The sequence below is a fragment of the Calypte anna genome, chromosome 33 (genome assembly GCF_003957555.1).
Source record: "Calypte anna isolate BGI_N300 chromosome 33, bCalAnn1_v1.p, whole genome shotgun sequence".
Classification (NCBI taxonomy): domain Eukaryota; kingdom Metazoa; phylum Chordata; class Aves; order Apodiformes; family Trochilidae; genus Calypte; species Calypte anna.
The window spans coordinates 564,603-584,228 of record NC_044275.1 but is presented as its reverse complement, the minus strand read 5'-3'; the positions used below and the strand labels follow the sequence as shown (position 1 = coordinate 584,228).

The window sequence follows — 19,626 nt, the reverse complement described above, 5'->3', positions numbered from 1 at the left end:
TCAGGTTTTCTGGAGCTTGTCCCCCCATCCCTGTTGTTCCTCCTTGGCCAGAAGGGCAAAGCATTTAACTAGGAGTAAGTAAATAATTTAATTTCCATTTCTATAGCTTCCCTTATCCCAAAGGGCTTCTCATACACATGCCCCTCCACTGAAATGCAGGTGTTTCAGCAGGGGGGAAGGCAGCAACCATCTGGCCTCCAGCACAGAGGAAAACCTTGGCCAAGGACACAGGGGGCAAACTCTTCCATAAACTCCTTTTCCCCCTCCACCCTTTTATTTATTTTTTTTTTTTAATTTTAATAAAGCCTCAGACAGCAGACACAGCCTCTCCTGCAACTCCTGAGCACCTGAGTTGAGCATCAGCACCTCTGGGTGCCAAAAAAACCCAAACCCATTGTCAACCTTCTGGGGAGGTGTTGATCCCAGTTGGATTTACCACGGGTTGGACATTTTTAGCTAGGGAGGGGTGTGAAGCACACCAAGAAAACCCCAAAAAGGTCAAAAAAGAGCAAAAGAGTGGGTTATTGAGCACCTGGAAGGCAGGCAGCCCCTGGTTCTGGCCAAAGGACACCCAGCTCCAGCACCAAGGAGCCCTCAGCTCCTCCAGGATGCTCCCTGGGATTTCAATCCAAATCCTGAATTGCAAAACTCAGCTGGCAAGCTCAGTCTCCAAGGGGTCTAACACAGGAGCAGGGAGGATTTGCTGCCACCAATTCCCCCTTTCCTCTGCTCGGGTGATGCTTGGGGGAGATGAGAGATGCCTGGAGGGGTTGGTCCATCCCTCCCGAGCTCCCTGTCCTTAGGAATCTATCTCCTTGTCCCCAGGGATCCATCTCCCTGTCCCCAAGGATTAATCTCCTGGTCCTCAGGCATCAGTCCTGTCCTGATGGGCATTGGTTGCTCCATCCCAGGGCAGCAGAGCTCAGCTGCAGGGGACAGAGGTCCTGTACAAGCAGTAAGAATTTCCTTCCACACGGTGGAGCATTTTTAAGCCTTCTTTGGCAGGAAAAAAAGGAAAAGGAAAAAAAAAAAAAAAGAGCAGCCAAGGTTATTAAAACCCACGTATTAATTACCTCTGCCACATGACTTAAGAGGAGAGGCCCAGCAGTAATTAAAGGAGGTGAGTGAGGGGGTGGAGTTGCAGAGGATCAGCTTCTGCCTCCAGATCCCTTCCTGCCCCCCCCGGGAACCCCCGGATTGCTCCGGTGTGGATGTGAATCATTCTTACGTTCCCCAGCTTGAAATCCCAGCAGCACCACAGGTTTGCAGTGTGACCTTGGGCAAGTCATCAATTCTTTGCCTTTCCTACCAGACAGAGCAAATAAAAAAAACTGAAAAAAATAAAAGAAAGGAAGAGGGGAAGGGGGGGGAAGAGAAAAAGAGGCAGTGAGACTTTGAGGAGGGGGTTAGGGAAGGTGATGGCGTGTGCAAGGGGTGGGAGGGGGGTGAGAAGCACTGCAGAGATAAAATAAAGGGGAAAAAACCAGCCCCAGAGTGTGTTAACAAAGGCAATCACAGCAGCATTGCCTCAACCGTGTTGGAAAGGTGGGTGCTGGGTGATTCATGAGGAGCTGGGGGATAAGGATGAAGGGCAAGGGGTAGGAGGAGGGATGGAGGGATGGATGGAGGAGGAAAAGGGTGAATTAGGCAGTTGTGTCCTTTGTGAGGCCCTCGTGCAATGTGGAGAGGAAAAAAATCATGTGCCAGTGGGAGAGAAAAAAGGGTTAAAAAAAAAAAATTAAAAAGGGAGGGGAGGGAGAGGGGGGAAAAAAGCCTCTCCCCACCCAAAAACTTCAGCTCTACCACCAAAACCCAACCTGGGCTCCTGCCTTCCCCTGCTACACCAAGGAGTCTCCCTCCCTGTCCTGAATGGACAGAACCTTTTTTTCTCCAGCAAGGACCCAAACCCCACGCACACCTCACGAGAGGTGAATTTATGGAGTGCAAAGAAAAGAATAACAGGAAACTCCTTCCTTCCCAAGCCCCAGGAAACAAGAACACACAAAAAGAATGAAATCCAACCAGGAGTCGATCGATTCGTCGGTGGGGCTGAGGATTTGTGCCCGGGGAAGGGTCGGATTGTTCCCAAAAGGGCTCTGGATGGTGACCAAGTCTGATGAGCAGAGGGAGAGAAGAGGTTCTGGTAGCAGGTGCTGAGGGACAAAGCATTCCACAGCTTCCCTGCTCCCTGCCTCTGGAAACAAAGGCCAGGGAAAGGGAAATGCAACCAAGGGAGGGGACAATGCCAAGGATGTCCCCTCGGATGCTTGGAGAGCTTGGAGAGATGAGGAAAGGGAAAGCAAGGGGGTTGAGGCAGCAAAATTCAGGGCTTGGATGTCTCTCTTGGGTCTGGAGATGCCAAAGCAGTTGTGTTGGAGCAAGGAGAGGGCTGCAGGGAGCTGTGGTGTCCAGGGGTTGGGATGCTGAGCTCTACTGAAGCCTAGAGAAGTACAAGGGAAAGTGGTGCTGGGAAAATGGGATTCCAGCAGCCTGGACCCTCAGCTTCAATGCTCAACCCCCTTATGGTCATTTCCCAAAGGAATTCCTCAAAAAGTTGAGGGAGAGGTGGTTAAAGCTGAGCTCACCTGAAAGCTTTGGTGGTCGCCACTGAATTGGAAAAGATTGGAAAAGACTGAGCCCAAAAATCAACCCAGAAAACTCCCCCCATGCCCACGTCCTGCAGTGCCCCATCTGCACAGGTTCTGAATCCCTGCAGGGATGGTGACTCCACCACCTCCTTGTCCTCTGGGAAGCCACCAGGCTCCTGCCATCCTCTGCCCTGCACTGCTGTCTCCAGGCTATGAGAAAGCTGATGCTAGGGGAAAAAAAAAAAAAAAAAAAGGAAAAGTGAATCCTAAGGGGAAAAAAGGGCTCATTGTGCAGCTTGGAAGAGTTAAGGTGACTCAAGCTTGACCTCTGAACAACAGAGGTTCAAGGATGAAGAAAGGATGAAAGGAGGTTCAAGGATTGGAGAAAGGATGCCCGTGGTCCCCACTCAGTTTTCTAAAGCACTGAAAGGTTGATTTCCTTTGATTCAGTTGTGATATTGGGTGTGTGCCCCCCCCTCCAGGGGGTGTGAGCCTCTCCTCGTGGTCTAGATTGCTTGGAAAAAGGGTTGGGTTTTGGTGGACCTGAGCTAGGACCTCCCTTGGGGACACTCCAGTTTGGAGTGTTGAAGGAAGAGAGAATTCAGGTGGCTTCAAGGCTTGGAGTTTTTTTTTCCCCCACTGATTGGTAGCAGAGGAGATGTGATCTGAGGAAGTGCAGAGGTGTGGGGATGACTTAAAAATGTGGAGGGGAATTAGTGAGGGTGGTAGATGGGGCATCAGCAAGGGAAAAGGAACAAAATGCAGGAAGCAACTAACCCATTCTGTAGCTCCCTTATCTCCTTTATTCCAAGGAGCCCTTGAAACACAAAGAGCTTTCCAGCAACCACCTCACCAACCCCAGGACTGAACACACAATGAACACACACCCTTCCTTTGTGCCTCTCCCCACCTTTCTCCCTGGAAATTCTGGCCAACCCATGGAGCCCTTTTCTCTCTCTTTTTGTTTTTTGGCTTTTCTCTCCCTGCTTCCCAGACAGGGATGTAAAACCAAGCCCTGTATTTTATAAAAAGGACTATGATAAGTTGTCAGATGTCAGTGCACGGTGGTAATTAAGCTTTTAAAAGGAGATAGGCAGCAGCAGCAAAAAAAAAAAAAGGATTCCGGGCGTTGGAGTCTTTTTTTGCTCTGGGAAGAGGCACCTGTTTTATCGGAACAGGTGGATTTATGGGGATATTAAAGCAGCACTGCTGCTCCCACCCTGATGAGGTTCTCAGTGACCCTCTTCTCTCAGGAGATTTATGATTTCTCCCAGCAGACAATTGCAGAGGGAGCTCACTCCAAGCTTTTTTTCAGTGCCGGGAGATCTCCTGCACTGAGGCTTTGGTTTCTTTTTTCTTCCCCTCCCCAAAATCACCTTGGATCATCACTGCACCTTTCTAAAGGTGCCCAAACCTTCCCTGACGTGTCAGGTCAGGTTTGCAGGGGCAAGAGTCTCCCTTTTGCTCTTCTCAGGTTGGTTTCCAGCTGCCTGGCAATTAGAGGAGCTGAGGATGGGGAGGTTTGCAGCTGTCTGCACAGCAGGATGAGGTTGGAGGAGGCATTACAGAGCTCTCAGCTCACCAGCACTTCTCTTTGTACTCAGTGACCCCACAAAATCCCCAGCAAAAGCCTTTTTTTACCTCCCAAACGGCCTCCCCAGATGCAATTTGCACCAGCCCAGGGCTCTTCCTCTTTTCTAATTGCCTCCTGGCTCAGGCTAAGCTCCTTTTTAACATCACTTCCCACCTGCAGCCCTGAATAAAAACTAAGTGGATCAAGTGCAAGAAAAAAAACCAGAGGCAGGCAGAAGGCAAGCAGCTTTTCCCAGAAGCTTTTCCCCACCTTGGGTGATCTACAGTTTTGCTATGAACAGAGATCAACCGCCCACACATCCCCCATACCCCAAACCCCCCCCCCCGAAATGCCAACCCGGGTGATGATTCAGCGATGTCAAAAGATGCAAAAGATGCAGCTGAGGCCACCAAAATGCTTCCCTCACATCCTTAGGGCCTTAACAATTCTTCTCCCCCTCTCCCACCCCCTCCCCTTGCCTCCATTATGGGCTGCAGATAATAAAATTTCCCGTGCAGGCAAAGCAAAACACATTTAAATTTCCCTTCTCCAGCTTCCAAATGTTTGGGAGGTTTATTGCAAACATCACCCAAGCCTCTTAAAAAGCCAAGGCAGCAAACACAAATTGGTTTTAATACCTAAAACGTGGGCAGCAAACACCTTCCCCCCTCCCCTCCAAAGCTCCAGGAACAAAAGCTCAGGTTGCTGCCCCAGCCAGCAGGTGACTGAGCACCTCTTGCAAGTGCAGAACTAAGAATTAAAAGGTTGCCAGCAATGGGGAAGCTCAGATCTGGAGTTTTTGCACTAAGACATAGCACAGTGACCTTGGAGATGTCCAGAGGGAGCAGATGCAAGGATACCAAGAGAAAGAAAGCACCAAAAAGTCACCAGCAAGACAGACAAGGAATGAGCTGCTCCCTACTTTTAAGCCTAGCTCAGGTGACTTAAAATCCAGACCTTTGCCTCTTTGTTCTTAGAAATGAGGGGGTTTTTTTGGAGGCTCAGCTCTCAGCCTGAAGGAGGTTTCAGCAGACAAAAGTGACAGGGGATGCTCTGAAGTCTGGACAAGTCTGGTGATCAGAAAGAACCTCCTTGGTTAGTCCCTAAAACCAAAACCCCCACTCCCCTCCCTACCAACAGCGACTGACACAGACTCCTTCACTGTTTATCAATAAACTGCAGAAGCTCAGAAGCATCCCACCCCCCAAAAAAAATAAAAATAATCTTTTCACTGCCCCAAAGACAGCCTGATTCAACGTTTGCAACAACTTCATTTTAGGAAATGGTTTCATTTAGCAGTCTTTACAGCCGGGATTAATTTATAGCTTGTTTTGCGCTGCTGCAAAACTCTCCCACCCCGTCCCCTATCCACACACAATTCTTTATTGTCTAGATGTTTACTCTCCGGGGGGAATTTTAAGGACTTTAATGTTTTTATTGTTTTAATCCGGCATATAAAAAAATTATTTGAGCAAAACAGCTGGTACAAGTGCTGGGGAAGTGGTGGTGCAGTTCCTCAGCTTGCATCATTAAGCAGGTGTTAAATAAACGCAGTGCCACAGCTCCTCCCGAGCTTTACCATGGTGGGAGATGTGCAGGGGACTTTTTTTTTTTTTTAAGAACTGGGGGGGGATTTTTTCCCAGCTGACAGCTCAGCCTCTCCTACACAGACCTTTGCTTTTCCACCACTACCTAAAAAAACCTGTTTTAGCCTTAATTCCTCCAGCCGGTACCACCAAACCCACAAAGAGGTGAACTGTGCAGGGGAAAAAAAAAAAAAAAATCCCTGTTTTGCTGCTGTCTACACACAAAGGGGATTTCTGCAGGTTGGCCACGTGCACTTTATGCACAAAAGAAAAAAAAAAAAAAGCCTAAAATGTCCTCTTTTTCCCCTCTGCTTTGTGCAGCTCCAGCATCTCAATCCCCCAGTGGTAGGAGAACGCAGTGTTTGCCCATCGGTCCCTTAAAGCCTCACCTCTCCCCCTGCCTCAAAAGAAAGCTATTTCTTGTTTTCTGAGCTTTTCCACCTCAACCCCAGAGTGGAGTCTTGATGGAGAGTCCTCATGCAAAGCAGCAACCAGCGAGGGGAGAGAACTGTCAGCCAAAAAATCCCCCAAAAGCTTTAAAAATGCCCCAAAAAAAGCACAGCTAGAAATGATTTCTACCAACGGCTCCCGCTTTCGTTCTCTGATCTCATGTCAAATCTCTATTTTTATGGCTTCAAGGGGTTGGTTTTTGTCTTGTTCTGGTTTTTTCCACACCCTGCAACAAGCTGCTTGGAGGTTTTCTCCCCATTGAGGATGAAAGGAGGTTTTTCCCGGGATCTGGCCGGGAAGAGCTGCATCCAGTGCTGGGTTGCCGCAGAGGGGCGGAGCGGCCTCATCCAGCCAACAATGCCCAGTGAGCACCCTCAGGAGGAGGAAAAAAAAAAAAAATTAAAAAAAAAAGAAGATTTTGGATGTTTTTTCAAATAGCAAGAGTCATCTCTAGCTGCCTTCTTTGTGTCTTGGAAGTGGTGTTTTGCTGGGATGAGAGAATTTCACAGGGGAAGTGGGCTCGGGAAATTAAAAAATCCTCTTTAGATACTGAAATTAAAAAAAAAAAAAAAGCAGGGCACAGGCTGGTTGGTTGCTAATAATTCCATACAGAGCTTAAGGAAAACATGCCTCTTTCTCCTTGCTACCCAAAACAACCTCCTCAGCAATGTTTGGGGAAAGAGATGGAAGCCCCGAGCAGAGTTTCCTTCACTGAGTTTCTGCCTTTCAGTGACAATCTGGTTGGATTTCCAAAAATCCTGCAAACTTGTGCACTTGTTTCTGAAAATTAAAGGTGTCAGTGATGGCACAGCTAGGAAGGACTTTGTCAAAGCTCTCTGCTGCATCTGCATTTGGGGAGTAAATTATCTGTTCCTGCAGTAAAATACAGAACATTCACAATTATCTCCCGAGGTGAGGAGCCAGGTAGCAGGGACAACACAAAACCTCACAAAACCAAATAGCTTCATCTCCAAAAGACTGATTTTAATGTAAGAGAATATTCGAGTGGCCAAGAAAAAACCTAGAGCTCCAAAGAGGAAGGCAAAAAAAAATTCAATCCCGAGCACAAGGCAGAATAAAATTCAACGTATCTTAAGACTTCAGATCTCTTTCTCCTCTCCCACCCGACCCTTCTCCCTCTAAAACTCTCCAAAAGCCCAGCACCCAATTTCTCATTTGCTTTATGAGGGGCAGGGGATGGAAAAGAGGTTTTGCAATTCTGGAGTTAAGATCACAAGAGGTTAAACACCCAAGCCACGGGTAAAGAGGGCAACACGGAGAGGTCTGTGTTGGGGCTGCAGGAGCGGGCAGCGAGCAGCAGCTTTCTGCTCCTATTAAGTTCCAGACCACAAGGAAGCTTTTAGAGCAAGCCTAATTTCAAGTTAATAAAAAGAACCCAGCTCAATTTATGGCCTGGTGCTAGGCAGCACAGGCACTTTGCATTTTTGATGTAGAGCAAGAGCTTTAGGTAAGGTAAGCTGGGATCAGCTCGTTCCGAGCGGCAACGCCACGGTTGTGAAACTCCCTTAAATCAAATCAAATAAAATCAAATTAAAAGGAAAAAAAAGGAGAAGGAACCATTCCCTGAAACCATTCCTTGGTGGGTATTTTTGCAGCCCTGATCATATTCCTAAGAAAGGGGGAACCTTCCCTTCTCTTCCTCGTTCCTCCCCGCTGCAGAAAATGGAAACTGGCCCTTGAACAAGGAAGAGCGAGGCTATGGCTCAGTGAAAAAACAATAAAATAATAATGTAAAGAAAATTTAAATCAGGAGTTTAAATTGTTAGAAATCAATCTGGCAGTGTCTGAGACACTCCAGACCTGGCTGGATGGACTTTGCTGGCCTATGAGCAACACGACCAAGTGCTGCTGTGGGTGAGAGACGTGCCCGGGTGCTCCCGTGCGAGGAGGGAGAATTAAATAGCAAAAAAACCCCAGATAAAAGCAAAAGGAGAAAAATAATAGCAAAGCCCCAAGTAAAGCACAGACCTTGAAGGACAACCCACAGGGCCCAGGAGCTGCTTTTCAAATGGGGGATTTTCACCTACGTGGGCATCCAGGGTAATTATTGCTGCTGAACTTCCACCCTGCTGCCTTTCAGGGCATCAAAATGCCCAAACTAAGGGGAGCTGCTGGCCAGGATTTATTTTTATATATATACAGATATATATTATATATATATACTTATTTATATATATAAATACATATGTAAATTCATATATATATGTGGAGATATAGATATATAACTATTGCTCTAGGGGCATACCCAGGCATGCACATGGTTTATGTATATAAATATCTATTTACAGTTGCTGAGTCTGCAAGTCACCCAGGGAAAAGCAGAGTCCAGCTTGCCCTGGAAATCCAGCTCGATGCCCTCCTTCCCAAACCAGAGGGGTTAAACCAAATGTTTTGAAACAGCTCTGAAGGAAAAGGTGCTGCCACCCCCCACCTCTCAGCCCCCATCCCACTGGCGAGGACCGACGGGGAGGGAAGGGGAGAATGCACCTTCCCTGCTCCTGATGGGCTTTGGAAGGGGTTGGAGAAGCCCTTGGGGAGCAGAGGTGCTCCAGAAGGGAGATTTCCAACCATTCCTGGCTGTTGGGTTGCCACTGAAGGGGGTTTTCTGCCCCATATTTTGAGGCTGAGAGGGAAGGGGGTGCTGGGGAAGCAAGCCCACCACGGCAGCTGCAGCTCTGCAGCAAGGCTCAGCCTCCTTCTTGCTCTGCCAGGACCCGCATTCAAAGCAGCTCCTGCATATTTTAAGGCTTTATTAAGTATTCTTGCAGCCTCTCATCCGAGAGAGGGGAAAAGCAGGCTGCTATTCCTTCAGCTCGAGGTGCTACTCTTTCATTTTAATTGCTGCGGCAGCTAGGGAATCCTAAGGAGGGTTTTAATTCTAAGACCCAGGCGTTCACTGGGACAGAAAATGGAAAAGCTATGGTTTTGGGGCTTTTTTTTTTTTTTTTTTTTATGACCTCCTTGCAGCTCCACAGCCCAAACCTTGCTGAGAAAATCTAAACTAAGAAAGGAACTCAAAGGAACTGAAGTCGCTCGCTGCGCACGTTAAACCCATTCGGGTTAGGGAGCAGTTGTGAGAGGCTGCAGAGAAAAATCCAAAACCAACCTTACAGATGGATTTCCTCAGCCATATCTGGGAGGTTTCTAGTGAAATCTGCAGCAGAAAAGAACCTCATGGAGCGTGTCCACTGCAGCTTCCAGAGCCCTTTGGCCAGCCCAATCCCAGCGCTGCAGAGGCGGGAGGAGGACACTGCGACAGCTGAGGACACATTTCAGAGCACACTGGGATGAGATTTTGCTGCAATGCCTGCCCCTTGAGACAGCCCCCTCCCAGAATGGCCTCAGGGATCCCTGCCCCAACTCCTGGCTACCCCTGGACAGGAGGGAAAAGCTGCTCTGCCCCAGAGGTGGCTGCAGAAGGGAGGGGAAACTCCTGGGACTGCAGAAAGGAGGAGAGGGAGGGAATGCTTGGAGCATCCCAGGGTTTTTCACCCACCAGCACTCCCCATCTCCAGGTGATTTGGCTCAGGACTTGTTGAAAACAAAAACTCAGTACAAAACATTTCACCTCAAGAAATGAAGGTGAAGATCTCTTAGGTCTCTGCCTCCTGCCCTCAGCATTTGGGAAGGGACTTCGGGCAAGGGTCTGGAGGGATGGGACGAGGTGGAAATGGCTTTTAAGTGGCTGAGGTGGAGACTGAGGTTGGAAATGAGGGATAAATCCTTCCCTGTGAGGGTGCTGAGCTCCTGGCCCGGGATGCCCCATCCCTGGAGGTGTTGAGGGCCAGGCTGGATGGGGCTTGGAGCACCCTGGGCTGGTGGGAGGTGTCCCTGCCTACGGCAGGAGGGTGGAACGAGCTGATTTTTAAGGTTCCCTCAACCCAAACCAGCCTGGCAGCCCATGATTCCATGATCCCTGATAACACAGCTGTCCCAAGAAGGTTTTTGGCAGTGGGGTTCAAACCAGGAAGCTTCTTTGCCCTACAAAAAGAGTGAGAAATCCAACAGGAGAAGAGGGAGGTCAGCAGGCAGGAGCTGTGACTCTGCCCCAGCCACATGCCAGGACACAAAGTGGGTGTTGCAGCAACCCCTGCACCCTCAGCACTGCAGCAACCAACCCAGGGTTATTTTTAAACAGTGCTGGGAGGGGTTGAGGGGGGAGAAAATCAGAAAACAGAGGAATTAGGAAGCCCCAGAAAGGCTGAAAGCCAAAGCCTGGGCTAGCTGGGAGGGGGGGGGTGACAGCTGCCCAGAGGTGGCACTGGTCCATCACTCACCATCAGGGAGGATGGAAACCCCCAGCAGCCCCCCTGGAGTTGGGGTAGGGAGGGGGGGAAGAAGCCAGCAGGGACCCTTTGCAAAAGAAAAGCCTTTTCTTTCTTCCCTGCAAGGAGCAGCGTGGAGTGAGGGTCTCCCAGGCTCATCCCAGCTGCTCAGCTTCCCCTGGTGCCACCCGTGGGTGTTGAGGACACCAAAGAGGCAAGAGGCTAAAAACCCAACTCCTAATTAATTAATCAAATGTGTTTTCCCAGCAAAAAAAAAAAAAAAAAAAAAGACCACCACTCCCTCACACAATGGCATTGCACGTTTTCATGGGCAGAGGCTGGAGGGGCAGTTCCTAAACCAGAGCCACAGGGGCTGCAGGGAGGTCCAGCAAAGTTCTTTGGCACCCAGGCTCTTATTTAGAAAAGGAGAATTTGGAAAGCTTTCCAAACCCATTTCCATTTGACAGGCAAGTGTCTGTGTGGGTTCAGCACACACGTGCTTCCAATGCAAAGCAGAGCTTGGCATTTGCAGAGCTGGCAGTGAACCCCCCAAGCCGTAGGAATGATGAAGAATTTAACTTACAGGAAATGCTGCTATTAAATAATATTTAAGTCTTAATTATATTTTAAAACAGCCATTTTATTAAAAAAAAAAAAAAGGAAGAAGAAAAAGGAAAAAAAAAAAAAAAAAAAGTCCTATTACAGTGCTTTTGTAGTTAAAGGTCTGTCAACATTTCCATTTTAAACCTTCATTTCTAGGGGGTTTATAATTTGGTCATAAAAATTCATTCCAGACTGGAACTTGGCATACAGGGGCTCAGCCTAGGAGCAATATTTTTTATTATCCAATTTGGTTTAAATTGGTTTGGCCGTTTTTAAGTTATAGGAGTGTAAAAAATAAACGTTTACTGGTTTCAGATGCCTTCTCAAGCTTCTTATTATTCAAAATCAGCCTTCCCCTCCCCACCTCCAAAAAAATACCTTCAGCAAGAGGTGGGAGACAATGGATGAGTTACAACTCCAATTAATTCACTTCTTTTGATCCTAACAACCTAACAGAGTTACTATAACCAACCACTACTTTTACACACAGCGAACGCTCGGAGCTTTGTGCAGCATCTGCCATTTTGTGCTCGATGCACAGGTACTGCAGCTGTAGAGGCCTTAATTTGAAATAAATAATTAACTCTGGAAACCTGCCCTCCTGTAAAAGAATAGGAGGCCTTTAAAAAGCGAGATGTTTCTCTGTAGAATTCGATTTCAGCTGTGGCAGCTTCAAATAAAAAGCTGCAGATGTGAAGCGAGCAGGCGGCGAGGAATTCCTCGCCACCGAGCTTCAGACGTCGCCTTCAATTTCAAAAAGCAGCAAAGAAACTCTGGTTTATGGCTCAGCTCTTCAAACCACTTGGGTGCAGTAGGGACACAACACATACGTGACTTTGCATGCTAACTACAGGCAAGGGGGATCTGTGCCCCAGCATAACAAAAAGCTCGGAGAAGGATTTTATTCTCGCTCCGTCGTTAACATCCACAATTTTTCATTTTAATATCTGGCTGTGGAGGGAGGGAGTGGGATGGGGGGGAGAGGAAAGCAAGAGCTGCAACACCACCAGGGAGAGACTTTCGGGCAAGCTGAGGAGGTCTTTGTGCCCCCCTGAGCCACCTGCAAGGGCTTGCAGATGGCTTGGGAAGCGTTTCCCATCGGATCCAACCCCGTGCTGGGCAGCCCCCCAGCACCGTGGTGTCACCTGGAGGTGAGAGCCCATGTCAGCCGTGCCACCCAACCCTGGAAGGGGCAGTACAAACCCTGCTCTCTTCTTGCCACCCTCCCCAGCCTGCTCCCTGACTGCTGTTAACCCCCCCCAGCTCTGCAGAAGCCCTTCTCCTGATTACTAAAGCTCTGATTTCCAAAGCCACAAGGACTCTTCTACCTCCTTAACCCAGTGGGTGTCAGGAGCCTGAATTCTTTTGGAAAAACACCCCGTGTCCAAGTCCAATCCCACTCAGTTCCCATGCCAGGACAGTAACAAATTTCTGCTGGAGGACAGGGTATCGTAACTCTGCTTAATAACCACCTCCAGTCCTGTTTGCTCTAACAGCAGGTAGCCAGCCGGGCTGAAGCTGCTCAAAGATTGGGTTTTAATTCCCTGGATTTCTCAGGCAGTTTGTCTGACTTCCCTCCGCAGGCTGCAGGAACAACATCTCAAGAGGCAGACTCTAAAGAGGCTGTTAAATCAGCAGACAAGTATTTCTTTCTGTACAAGCTGCTGTTTCAAAGCAAATATATCCATCTCCTGCACACGCCTGGTCCTGGCAGCAAGCTCCAGCAGGGCTGGGACATCCCTTTGGATTCTCCCAGGTGAATAAAAGTCGCTCCTGGCAGCAGAGACAGTGCAAATTTTTCTTCCCTTTTGCTTTCTGCCAGAACTGGAAGGAGAGGAGGACTATAACAAAGCAAACCTTTGGAATGAGAGCAAAAGGAAGATGCTTTGTTGTAAAGCCAATGGGCAACTCGCTTGCTCTCACCTCTGGGCTGCTCTCCATACCCTCCTACTCACTCCTTTAAGAGGATTCTGCCTTTTTTTTTTCCATCACCATGATCTCCTTCCACTCAGGACAGACCTGCAGAGCCAGGGACAAAGCTCATTTCTCATCTCTATCTATAACCAGGAGGAGGATTCCCAGGTACAAATCAATACCTCCCTGGATGGAAATCCCACTGGGAAAGCTTCGAGTGGCCAAGATACGAATCCCAGAATCCCAGAAGAATCTCCCAGGTTGGAAAGGACCCATCAGGATCAACAAATCCAACTCCATGTGTGCAATCACACCATGGCCCTGGGCCACTTGGAAGTTTGCATGGTGACAAGGAGAGCTCAGAGCTTCTTGGAAAGATGGACATTTTTTTGGTGTTTTTTTTTTTTTTTCCCCCCCCTTCAGGACTCATATAAAAGGAATAATCTATATTCGTTTGGATTATACAAGCTACAAAACACACCTTAGCTTCAGTTCCCCATTTAACCAATCGCAGGAGCCATTTGTTGCCTCGTATATTACAAAGCAATAGAGATTTAAGGGATAATGGTCATGGTGGCAGAGTATACAAAGCAATAAACTGCTTTTGAGGTTGGTTAAATGCCAAGTGATGCTGAGGCCTCGATGCCATAAACATTATTTCTATTATATGACAAGATAAGAGGATACAATAAACCACAAAGAAGAAAAATCATTTTCTGGCCTCGTGAAAGTCCTGGGCTTGGCGTTTCTCGGACACTGCACGAGCATCACCTCAGTGGCAGGGGTTTAAGGGGAATAAATTGTTAAATTAGGGGGGGAGGGGGCTTTAAAAAGCAAACAACTGTTTGAGGAAATGGCCTGCATAAGTGTAGCCCTGGAATTAAGACCTGAGGGAGATGATTTGTGTCACTTATAACAAGTGAAATGGTGTGGAGTGGGGAGGCAAGGGCTGGGGAAAAGTCTTGCTCTTGGCAGAATATATTCAATATAGAATCAGAATTGCTCAGGCTGGAAAAGACCTTCAAGATCCTCAAGTCCAACCTCATCCTAACCCTACTACCCTCTTCCTGATGACCCACCACTAAACCATGTCCCCAGGCACCACATCCAGATGATTTTTAAACACATTCAGGGAAGGAGACTCAACCACCTCCCTGGGGAGCCTCTTCCAGTGCTTAACAACCCTTTCTGTAAAGAAGTTCTTCCTGTTATGGCCCCACCATTACTTTGGGCAGCAGGAGTGGACCAAACAGTTGATGAATAAAGATGTTCCTCCCTTAGGACATTTCACAAAGCTTCTAGTGCTCCCTGAAGCCTTCCAGAGAGGAGCAGAAGAGGCAGGACTGATGGAGTGACAGGGCCATCCACCAGCCCAGAAGCTTGTCTGCCCAAAACACACCTTGGGCACCCCAAGAAGGGTTTAAACACTTTTAGAAGGGAGAACACAGGAGCCAGACACTGAGCAACTTCCCTCTGCCACCACTGCCTCCTGGTAACAAGGCAGCACTGCTCCCCCCTCCTCCTTCCAGACCTTGGCTCTAAATGCCTTAGATGGGACGGCCGGAGTTTTAATTACCTCGTGTTAATGAGTCAGAGCTGCCTCATTATACAGACTTAGTGAATCCCTTTCAACTTTAATGGCAACGTTGGAGTTTCCAGCGAGCGCTCGGCTGCGCTCCGGCTGCCTTCCATCCCTCAGGACGTTTTAAATGGGATTAAGGAAGATTTTAATAATGATTCGCAGCTCACGCCACCCCCAGATGAGTTTCACCTCACCCGAGGCATCACTCTGCATCTCCTGAAGACATTCTAGGGGGCACTTTGGGGTTTTTCTCTACCTCCCTCTTCGCCTTTCAAGAGCAGCACGGGGGCTGGAGATGTTCCTGCTCTTCTCCCTCTCTGCAGAGAGGGCTCAGGGGGGGGGGAGAAGAAAGGGTTCAGGGGACAAAAATGTGTCACCTGTCCTCTTTGAGGAGAAACCAGATAAGACGACCTTGAAGAAGAATCTTTTTTAAAAGCAGTTGTGTGCAGCACATTTCAGCAGGCAGCTGTGTCACGGCCGACTCACTGTTGGGAAGCGATCGCGTAGAGACTCCAAAAATAACACCCCCCAAAAGGACCTAGCAACAGAAACATGTTTACATACCCACTGAAAAGCCCACTAGCTGTGATGACATGGGGAAGGGGGGGACAGCAGGATGGACTCATCTATTTTGGGTGGCTGTTACCTCTTCCCCCTCCTACTTCCCTGAAAAGTCAGCTTTGCAGAGAACCAGCGAAGGAAAAGGAGGAGAAATGAGCGCAGAGCAAACCTGATCAGAGGGGAAGCAGCAGCTCGTGGTTCTAAGAAATGACACCAGGAAGCAATCTAATCTGTTTTTCTTTTCCTTTAAAGGGGGAAAATCACCAACTGGCTTTGCAGTAATTGTTCTCCAGCCTCCTGCTCCAATTCTTTGGGCTCTGCTCTCCTTCCTCCTCCTCTCTGTGCTGCTCCATGGCTTGCACCAGGCAGATCACGGATTGTAACCAGGAGAAAAGGAGATCTGTCCCCCCCTTGTCCTGGCTGCCAGTGAAACCCAGAAATCCCAACAGACTCAGGACCAAAACAGCCCCACGGAAAAAAAAAAACCAAAACAAAACCAAACCAACAACCCCAAATACCCAGCCTGTAGGGATAAAAACATGGGCAATGTTTTTGGGCACAGAAGCAAAGGTTTGGAAAGGAGAGAAAGGAACGGAGATGCTGGAGCTCCATGGTGAAAGGATCTGGTGCTATCCCCCCAAAATTGATCCTGATAACCAAAGGGGCTCAAGAGCCAACACCTTCCTGTTCAAATGGGTTTTTTCCTGAGCAAAAGCACCCAAAGATCTTAATCTAAAAAAAAAAAAAAAAAACCAAAAAAAGGCTGTATCCTGCAAGGAAGTCTCTGCACTGGCACCAATCCTGCTTGGATCTGAGCTGGGAAAGAGTTTCCCGTGCTTTAAGCACTCACACAGCACCCCTTGGGTGTGTATTTGTGTGCCTGGGTGACAATAAATCAGGCTTTCTCCCAGAAAGCTCAGAATTCTGGATCCTCCAGAACGTGGGAAAGTGAGGATGTGTCTGCAGCAGAGCAGGCAGGGATGACTGCCCTGCTCTCCCCTGTGCTGGAAGATGAGGGACTCAATCTTTCAGCAAGGAGGGAATGAACTGAAATTGGTGCAGCCATTTCCAACCCTTATTAAGGTTTCACTTTATGGTGAGTCCACACCACGAAGCCATTTCTGATGGGCTGATCCTCAGTGGCTTGTCAAGGGTCAGGGTTTAGTGCCAAAAGGCAGCACAAGCTGCTGGGGAAACAATGCAGCACGTGCTTGAGAGGTTGAGACAGCTGCTGGCCACCACCACCAGCCCCCCAGCTTCAAATCCCAATTTATTTTTATTATTTAAACCCTACCAACTGCTTTACCCCTGCCCAGCTCTTCACAACCACCTCATTTTGCTCCTGCTGCCCCAGAAAACACAGCTCACCCAACATGAAATTTTGCCTTCCACCAAGGTCTGCGTGGCTCTCGGGTACCACTGCATGTTAGTGGTGAGCAGGATGTGTAAAGGCTCTTAAAAAGCTTTCAGGTGAGGCTGAGGTACAGAGTAGAGGGCAAAATAAAAATTAAGAACACAGGTGAGTCACTAAGACTTCCAGGGAGAGGCTGGGAGCTCCAGGCATTTAGTCTAAAGGATAGTTAAGGGGTGACTTGAACGGTCAGCAAACACCTCCAGACATCAGAAATCTGACAGAAAGCATCTTCTGTCTAACAAACAAAAATTAACAAGATCCACAGCCTGGAAGCTGCAGCTGAACAGGCTTAGACTGGAAATAAGGCATAATGTTTCCTTCCCAGCGAGAGCAATTAACTATTAGAACAACTTAACCAAGGGCTGTGGTGAATTTTCCATCACTGGAAATATTTTCCATCAAGCTTGGATCATCATTATTTAATACATGCTCTGGTTTGAACAGTTATTGAAGGACGTTCTAGGAAACTGTGCACGAGGTCAGGTTAGATCACCATGAATCACAGCAGTATGAATTACCCGGATTCTAACATTTCAATATTAACATGAAGAATTGTCAGAATTACCCATAAGCAGCAGTCTGGAACAGCGAAAGGAGGAAGCAACCACCTTTATATGTCATTTGTGGGAGATTGTGGGAGATTAAATTTAAATACATTGTTGTTTGCCTTAATTGCTTGTTTGAATCCGATTTTAAGGTTGTATGATTGAAGTCCTCACATCATTAAGTGCTCAAATGCAGCTAATACATTTTATAAATGACTTGCACAATTTCACAGGCAAAGAAGTTTAAGATAAAAAGCAGCCTGCAGAAAAAAAAAATAAAAAAAAAAAAGGGGGGGGGAAAAAAAAAAAAAAAAGAAGAGGAAGATCACCTGCAAGTAGATAGAAAATGCTTAAAAGAGAGGAAGATCACCTGCAAGTAGATAGAAAATGCTTAAAAGAGAGGAAGATCACCTGCAAGTAGATAGAAAATGCTTAAAAGAGAGGAAGATCACCTGCAAGTAGGTAGAAAATGCTTAAAAGAGAGGAAGATCACCTGCAAGTAGGTAGGTAGAAAATGCTGAAGATGAGACTAGTGCTGGAATGCCCAAAAAGCTGACATCCTAACTATGTATTTTTAAAGACCCCAAGAGTTACAGATGAGATTTTTGACCTATTCTGGGCTATAAAAATAAACGTGTCCCAGAATTCCCAGGCAGCCTCACAGGACATGCCCTGGGATGCAGAATTATCTTTTAATTTCAATTGAGAGCCCCACAAGAGGCATTAGGTATTAAATACACTGAAGGATTGGGGAGGGAGAGCAGGGGGGGTACCCTGGGATCTGTTAAAGCTCCCCAAAGCCTCACAGCCATAATGGGTTGGCACCCGACAGCCAAGGGTTGCAGCCAAGAAACAAAGTGTGTGCATCACTTAATATCTAATTAAAAGCCACCATTTTCTCCCCTTCCTCCTTTCCCCTCCAAAAGGCATTTTGAGGTTCAAATGCTCCCAAACAAATGTGATTCTCCCTGGACAGAAACTCCAGTTTCTCACAGCTCCCATGAACACAGCCCCAGCAGGAACTGCACAATCCTCCCATTCATCCCAGCCAGCTCCTGAGCTGGAGCTTTGGGAAAGCAGCAGGTTGGGGTTTTTTTGCCAAAACCAAGGCAAACCTGATGGAAAGGTGTCCTTCAAAACAAAAATGCTTTCCCTTAGGGAAGCCACCAGGAGCTTTGCAGAGCTGCAGCCAACCCCAGCATGCTGCCCGTGGAGGAAAAAACATTCACAATTGGGTCTCTCTCTTTTTTTTTTTTTTTTTTTTTTTTTTGCAAGCCCAAAAATAGACTTTGGGGTTCACATAACACAAACCATCACCTGTCACATTCTCAGCTGCTTCACAGAATATGCTCCAGCAGCTAACTTGTCCTGCTGGGGAACAAACCTCTGTCCTTTGGTTAAGCAGTTTGAAGGAAGATGTTACCAGCAAACATTACCAGGGAGATCAGCACGTTTTCCTCTGGGCTCTGTGGGTCTCCTGGAGAAAACCACAAGCAGAACCCCAATCCCCCCAAAAGCAAGGCAGCTGTCATGACTTCGGAGTGCCCACAACTTGCTCATAACCTGGATTTACACACTGCAAAATCCTCTGATCTGATTACCTCCAGTGATCACGTAAAACACCAGCTTTAAACTCTTTGCCTGTGTGATAAAACAGCCACTTTGATTCACAACAACACAGTCACAATAAAGTATCCTGTAAACCTACCTGTCCACAGCCAGGGGCATTGCACACAAACGGCCTGTCGTCTCCCATATTTCATGCAGCTGAAGTTGAGCTGAAGGGAAAGGAGAGGAAATTGTTAAATAAGCTTCAAAGAAATAAAATAAAAATTAAAAATATCCAGGGAAGAAGCTGCCCTTTGCAGGGCTGGTAATTAATCAGTGCTGTGCTGGCTGGGAAGGTGGAGCTCTTGGTGGCCTAGACACAACGACCAAGGAAGAGAAAAGGAATCCAGCTAGAGTTTAAATAAGGCTTTGGAGGGCCCAGTTGATTTTTCACACACTGCAGGGCTCATCAGGACTGTGACAGTGAGAGCAGAGGGTGGGAAAGGAGCAGAAGTTCTTCTGCCTCCCACCAAGGGCCACCAATAACTCCCTGGAAGACCAAGGGACATCTCTGTGTCACCCCCCGTGAAATACAGTGCTGAGAGAGCTTTAGCTGGTTGGGAGAGTTAGGGTAAGGTGATCTTCCAGGCCTTTCCCAACCTGAAGAATTCTATGAGACTAAGAAGATGGGGACAAGGCTCATCTCTGGCAAAGGACCATCCAAAAGAGCTACAAAATGTGCCCCCCCCTGAGGTGGAAGGTGGGGAGGAAGGGCACGGCCACCTTCATCCCCCCTGAGCTCTTGCAGTGGGAAGCACAGACACAGCAGCAAAGAGAGTGACAATCTACAGGGGGGGAAAAAATACATATATGTAAAAAAAATAAATAAGTGCAAGCGAGAAGCAGTCACATAAATCCACGTCCTCTCTATGTACAAGTTATATTTTCAATGGGAGAGAACTAAAATTTGTCATTT

The 19,626-nt window shown here is 47.6% G+C and overlaps 1 protein-coding gene across 2 annotated transcripts in view; it reads right to left on the bottom strand.

Moving 5' to 3' along the window:
- Positions 1–18,887, bottom strand: part of LOC103536706 (cyclic AMP-dependent transcription factor ATF-7) — a 42,520-nt gene extending 23,633 nt beyond the window's left edge. For both annotated transcript variants that reach the window (XM_030468091.1, XM_030468092.1), the window contains exon 1: positions 18,811–18,887. In XM_030468091.1, coding sequence (XP_030323951.1) covers positions 18,811–18,858 — 48 coding nt within the window. In that variant the 5' untranslated portion in view covers positions 18,859–18,887. The remainder of the gene's footprint in view (positions 1–18,810) is intronic.
- Between the last annotated feature and the right edge of the window lie 739 nt (positions 18,888–19,626).